The following is a 7014-nucleotide window of genomic DNA, read 5'->3' as shown; positions in this document are numbered from 1 at the left end:
ATCCATCCATCCATCCATCCATCCATCCATCCATCCATCCATCCATCCATCCATCCATCCATCCATCCATCCATCCATCCATCCTCTGTCACACTTATCCCAAGGTTAGAGGATCTCATCTTGCAATAATTTGTATAATGTAAGGGTTTCTTTGAAATTCCAGTGTTCACCTTTCTAAAAGAGAAACCACAGATGTCAGAGGGAAACCCGAGGTGCTCCCAGGCCAGCTGAGAGACACAGTCCCTCCAGCGTGTCCTGGGTCGTCCTCTACGCCTCCTCGCGGTGGGACAATCCTGGAACACCTTTAAGGGGAGCTGTCCAGGGGGCATCCCAAAAACATGTCCACCTCAGCTGAGCCCTCTGGATGTGGTGAAGCAGCTCTACTGTAACGCCTCTCCTGGATGACCGAGCTCCTTACCGTTTCTTTAAGGGAATGCCCAGGTACCTTGCAGAGACAGTTAATTTCAGCTGCTTGTATTTGGGATCCCGTTCTTTTTGGTCAGGATCCAGGATCCTGACGGGAAGGAGCCAGCAGAACAACATCATCCACAGAAAGCAGGGATGAGATCCACTGATCCCCAAACTGGATATCCTCCAGCCCTTGGATGCCTCTAGAAACCATACCCATAAAGGTTATGAACAGGGCAAAGAAAAACAACCAAATAAATGAAAAAAAATATTTTTATTTCAGTCCACACAGTAAAAAACGAAATTCCAAATTCAACACATACAAACATGATTGATTAATTATATAATTAAATCATATATGTAATTCAGTGAAAATGTCTGACAAGGGTTATCAATAAACATTCATCCAGTCCATATAAGTTTATAAAATCTATAGGTGTCTTGCTCGGAGATCCAGAGACAATCAGATATCTGCATTAGTAATCAGTAATCTCGCCAGGATGCAAATTCCCTCCATTTTAACCACTAGGTCTAGTCTAGAGGTTAGAGAGCCTAGTCTAGGTTCCCAACCCTGGTCCTCTGGGACCTCCCACCTGCATTTTTTAGATATGTTTCTGTTCCAGCACATCCGATTAAAATTATGGCTCGTCCTCTGCATTGCTGCAGAAGCATGATAATCCTGCATTCTTTTCTGGTGTGAGCAGGAAAACAGGTAAAAGATGAAGGACAGGGCTCCCTGAGAAACAGGGTTGGGGACCACTGGCCTAGTCTTACATCTAACCTCCATCTTTTGTAAATGAGATGTTAGACTAACAATATTCTTCACCTAGAATTTTCACCCCACTCAGTGTTATTTTCGTCAACCATGATCATTGCGGATACTGGTGTGCGGTTTGTTAAACAACGCCTGGATGGAGCCATTTCGTTTACAACACAAAGGAAAACAGCGGAGGAAGGACGCCACCAAAGAGTCTGCAGCTTCAAATTGGCAGGGAAGAACACAGCGAAAATCAAGCGACATCTGAGGAGCCAACAGCTGACATATGGAAGACGGTAAGGAACGGGTGGGCCTGTAGTAGCGGAAACGGGTGTATTAGTGCGTGCATGGGTGCATGCATGTGAATGTATGTGTGTGCGCGGGCACGCATGCATCTGGCTGTATGTGTGTGTGCCTTCCTGTGCCTCTCTGTCTCTCTGTCATAGAAGAAAGATGTTCTACTGATAAACTGGATATTAATTGTTTAAATTTCTTCCTCCCAACTAGATACCTGACACAGTGACACCACAGCCAAATCAGAGGTTGGGGTAGGAAGGAAAGTCTGTTGCAGACATGCACCCCCACCCCTGACGTCAAAGAGCAGAAAGCCCTGGAAAACTCAATGGCAAAGTGGATTGGGCGTTCTGGCCTCACTGCAGGGACCATTGAGGATGAAGACTTTATGGATATGATGAAACAAGCTGACAAAAGGTTTAATGTTTACAGTGTGATATATGTTAAAAAGAGAATCAGTGTGTGAAGTTCTATTCTGCACAGTGTTATATAAATAAAATAGAGAAAAAGAGAATCAGTGTGTGAAGTTCTATTCTGCACAGTGTTATATAAATAAAATAGAGAAAAAGAGAAGCAGTGTGTGGTGAAGTTTTATTCTGTACAGTGTGATATATATGTTTAAAAAAGCAGTGTGTGGAGAAGTTCTATTATTTACAGTGTTGACTAAAACTGGACTAAGACTAAAATTGATTTTCGTCATTTAGACTGAGACTAAAACTAAATCGGGAAGGCAATGACTAAATATGACTAAGACTAAAATAGATTTTTGTCATTGTGACTAAGACTAAGACTAAATTTAAAAAAGCTGATGAAATTAACACTGACCCCACTTAAAAGATTAACCTCACTTTCCCTGAGAACCAGTAGCAGTTAGCTTAACTGCTTAACAGATCTTTAGAATTTGTGATCTCTTTTTCTGTAAAAAAAAAAATGCAACATGTACAATAAAAGTAGTCATATCTAATGGGGTGGATTACTGTTTACAATGGATCGCTAACGACTTCACCTCAGTGAAGGTGTCTAACAAGCCACCTATTCACGACTTGTTCAGTTTAGCTTCAAAGTTTCATGAAATCTCTTGAGGAGTTGATCATCCTCTTTGGGCAGCTGCTCTACAACTTGACGGACTCCTCTCTCTAAGGCACGGTAGTAACGCTCCAACTCCTCCAGTTCAGTCTGCATCCGCTTCTCTACCTTCCCTTTGTCCTCTTTAGCTTCTCTTAGCTGCTCTTCATACTCTGCCTTCATAGCTGTTGTTTCCTCCTCAAGTTTTTTCTCATATAAACGTTTGAGTTCAGCCTCCCTCTCATCCAGCATTGTCACTGCCTCCTCATATGTATCATTAGAATAAAACTGACCTCCTGTATTATTCACCATCTCCTCAACCTTCTCTAGCAGACTAAGAACTTGTCTACGGTCATGAGCTCTGAGGTTATTGAACACATGGTATCGATTTCCAGCCTTCTCCAAGATCTCCTTCAAATCTGGTCCAGCCTCCTTCAACATCTCATCAAAGTCTGACTTCACCTTATCCCCATGAGTGAAGAGGATCATGGTGTACTTCCAGACTTCCTTTCCAAAAATTTTCTCCACCTTCAGCACGGCGTCTCTTTCCTCTGGTGTGAATCGTCCAACTTTGATTACCAGTAGAATGGCATGGGGGCCCGGGGTCGACATGTTGATGCATTTGGAGATTTCTCTCTTCACCGTTTCCTCAGGCTGATAGGTGTCAAAGAGGCCAGGAGTGTCAACGACTGAAACCATCCATTTGGATACTTTCTCTCGTTGTTTGGAACATTCAGAGGTCTCTGGGAAATAAACATTTAAATACATATTTTACAATGGTACAGTGATATTCAGGAAGCAAATGTAACGGCTACATACAGTTTTGTCAATGACAGCTCTGCACTAGATTTATTTAAAACCAACAAACTTTGTTACTCTTAGATTTTTAAATGCATGCAATATTTTATTAGATATAAGCTTGGAAAGTGTTTGATGTGTCTTTGCAATTCAGTTTTACCTGAGGAGTGTTTAGTGACTGCTCTGAAGGCATTTCTTCCTAAAATAGTGTTTCCAGTGGAGCTTTTTCCAGCACCAGTCTTCCCAACGAGCACCAGCCTTAAGTCTGACACTGGAACATAAACAATTTAGAAGGTTTTATGAAATGAGTAACATTGTTTTAGCCGCTCAGGCCCTGGTTGTGGGGTAAGCAAGGAGAATGATGATGTTATGATTGAGCAGATGGATAAGGATAGGTAATAGATAATGATTGAGAATGGCTGAGGCGTCCACTAACCTGACAACAGCCAGATGCATGTCTCGCTTGTGAGTGGAGCTAGGCGGAGCGAGACATGCATCTGGCTGTTGTCAGGTTAGGCGTGCACAGGGGTGATAGGCTTTCAGCAGCAGAGCATCAGATGGTGGATGGAAGAGAAGTGAGGCTGAATTACGTTTTTCAGTCTGAATTTTCTCTTATGCTTCATATAAGCCAATCACATGGCAGGAATGTAATGAATCCAGACCAAAGATAGTTTCAATGATAATATAATTAAAAATATATGCACATAAGGAGTGTGGGATCATCTTGAGATAGGCACCAGCACCCCTTGTGACCACACTTGGGATTAAGCGTGTTAGAAGATGGATGGATGGATGGATGAGGGAGTGTGGGATCAGCTAGGTTGCTGCTGCTAAAATAATTAATGTTTGTGATGAGACTAGGGTTACTCAAAAAATATTAAAAAACCACCATGTGCAATAAAAAAACAAAACAAAAAAGAAAAACAGTTCAGGTCTATTAGGGAGAATGAGTTAACAGGTTCCGGGATATTTCTTTTAGAAAAGCAAAAAGCAGGGAAGAAAGAAAAGTCTGTACATATCATCAATGATTGTTCAAGAAAATACTGAAAAACCAGAGGGCTACACAGTTTAAAAAGTCTTTCAAAAATGATTCTTGATTTTTCCTGCTTCTTTAAAGACTGTGTACAGCTCCTGTTTTTATCTCTTCTAACAGGAAAAAAAATTGGTCAGTTTGTATATTATAACTGGTGAAGAAGGAAAGATGGTCTTGTTTTTGTTTGTGTGGGTTGAGTTCCCACCCTCAGAAAAAAAAGAAGGATAAAAACATTTTGTCCACATTAAATAAAAATTAAATATAGTTAATATATAAGCTATATTCTAATGGCGAATTACATTAAAATGAAATTCAATTATCTATATCATGAGTGTAACTAGGAAAGGCACATGTTTTTAAGTTGCTGCAAACATCTCAGGAATAAATTTCAACATCATTTGGACCTGGATTAACACATTGGCTCTGTTATAGAAGTCAGACCTGATGGTGGATCTATGCTGCTTTTTCTACCCCGTCCTTTCTTTGCTCCTATGAGACACAAGAAGAAAGATATGTCAGGTATAATGAGAGGATCTCATTGATATATATGTATATTAACATATACTCAGGGATCTGAAGTGAATAAATTAGGCAATTATTCAGTAACCAGCAGAATATGAAAGTGAAAGCAGCTCATTTAAAACTGCGTACGTACTTGAAAACGAGAAAATGTTCACAATCTCCACACAATATCCTTGGAATCCCTTTAGAATCTACAACAATCAGTTGTTTTTAGAATAAATAGGCTACATCAACACACAAAAAGACTAAAATTATGATGGAAAACAAAACTTTAAATGTCCTAATTTTAAGAAGTTACACAAACTTATTAAAACTCACCGACTTCTCCCGTCTCTGCCATTTGTTTTATGTGAGATAACTTTTAACCATTTAATTATCGCATTAATAAAAAAAAAAGGGGGGCTTCAACTGACACAATATCTAACAAACTGACCTGTATGGGAGTGAAGCGTTGTTTTTCTCGGCTACAACTTCAAAATAAACCTTCTCACTATTTTTTTTTTTTTTTTTTTTTTTTACATTTCATCACAAGCATGAGTTCATGCTCCTTCCCTTGGGTACACTCATTCGTCTTCTGCTCTCCTTAAAAATACTGTTATTGCTATGATGTAAACTCAATTTTAATCTATAATGATAATTTTTAATGAAAATACATTCATCCATTTTTTATTTAGATATCCTGAAGTAAATTGGTTGTGCTTTTACTTTGAAACGTATAGGCGCTTACACCTGGCTACACCTGACGGAACAAGGCAAAAGTGAAAGCAGGTGAGACAAACTGCGAAACGTTTGGTGCGGACAATTTATATTTTTTCTTCAGTGATAAAGTCAGTACCCCAAATGAGGTGAGTTCAGCTGTCAGATGAACGGGTTTGTTCAGGTATTTAAATTAAAGTTTTTCGTCTCATAATAACGCTTCTATTCTTTTCTTTTCTTTTTTTATTTTATTTTTTTTTATTGTAATGACAGACAATGGAGGATCGGAAAGAGATGCTATTGCATTGTTTTGTTCAGTTCCTGATCGCATGAAGCGGACTTAATTTAAGGCATCTGCGTGGTGTGCCCAACTGTAAGTAATACGCTTTTTATTGTAAGTTGTGATCAGTCATGAATTCTGGTGACGGCAAAGGTCTAACTTCGCGATAAAAGTTGGTGGGGACTGATGGACCTACAGCTTCTCAATCTGAACTTTTCAATAGGGTTTATATTTTCCAAAAATGAGCTCAATTATATATTTATTGAATGCTTTCCTATGGTTGAGAACACAAGAGAACCACAGTACACTGATATTTATAGTTATAGACAGATGGCTGCCTTTAGTGAATTATTTATAAAGGGCTCAAAAACATTAATATATAAAAATGATGAATAACAGCCGATAACGATGCCAACTGCAATATATCATGCATCCCTAGAATGGACACAACTTCTATTCCATCCATCCATCCATGCATGGCTTCCCTTTCAGCTGCATCAGTGATTATCCTCCTTCACAAGCAGCAAAATATAATTTAGAAATGTTTCCCATATGTCCATATATTGAACCTTATATTTCGAAAATTGCAGCAAGAAGGTTCTGGGTTCGATTCCCGGCCCGGGGTCTTTTGCATGGAGTTTGCATGTTCTTCCTGAGCATGCGTGTGTTCTCTCCGGGTACTCCAGCTTCCTCCGACAGTCCAAAAATGTTTGTCTCTATGTTGCCCTGCGATGGACCGGCGACCTGTCCAGGGTGTACCCTGCTTCTCGCCTGTAGAAAGCTTGCAACCCCAGTTGGGGTTGGTCGGAAAATGGATGGATGGATTTATACACTGATTTTTATTATTTGTGCTTTAATTCTAGCAGGTTTCTTATATTGTAAGTCTGTGTGGGCCCTTGATTTTACACAGGGGCGTGCATACATAGACACTAGGTGGTGCTAAAGCACTAGGAAGTTTGCCCTTTATCAATGAAAATGCCCTTTTGAAACTCGTGTTTTTTTAAATTATTATTAATAACATTATTAAGATTTTACTGAGGTCGGTTTTGAAATGATCTTTTGAAAACCTGAGCCATTAAAAACGACTGAAACAATGCCCCGAAATGACCGCACACCCGACCAGCCTCTCTCTCTTCCTTTGTCACGTGAACTCGCTCGGTC

General features: G+C 39.7%; 1 protein-coding gene across 1 annotated transcript; it reads right to left on the bottom strand.

The window, feature by feature from the left end:
* Positions 1–2506: 2506 nt before the first annotated feature.
* LOC107084106 (GTPase IMAP family member 4-like) lies at positions 2507–5217 on the bottom strand. The gene is made up of 4 exons (XM_015373785.1): positions 5196–5217; positions 4797–4844; positions 3483–3593; positions 2507–3267 (listed from the first exon to the last, which is right to left on the bottom strand). The coding sequence occupies exons 1-4, from the start codon at positions 5215–5217 to the stop codon at positions 2507–2509; spliced, it is 942 nt and encodes a 313-aa protein (XP_015229271.1).
* Positions 5218–7014: the final 1797 nt, after the last annotated feature.

This window comes from Cyprinodon variegatus, unplaced genomic scaffold (genome assembly GCF_000732505.1).
Source record: "Cyprinodon variegatus isolate N-32 unplaced genomic scaffold, C_variegatus-1.0 Scaffold92, whole genome shotgun sequence".
Classification (NCBI taxonomy): domain Eukaryota; kingdom Metazoa; phylum Chordata; class Actinopteri; order Cyprinodontiformes; family Cyprinodontidae; genus Cyprinodon; species Cyprinodon variegatus.
Note: the sequence above shows the minus strand (reverse complement) of the source record. Positions and strands in the feature narration are given on the sequence as shown.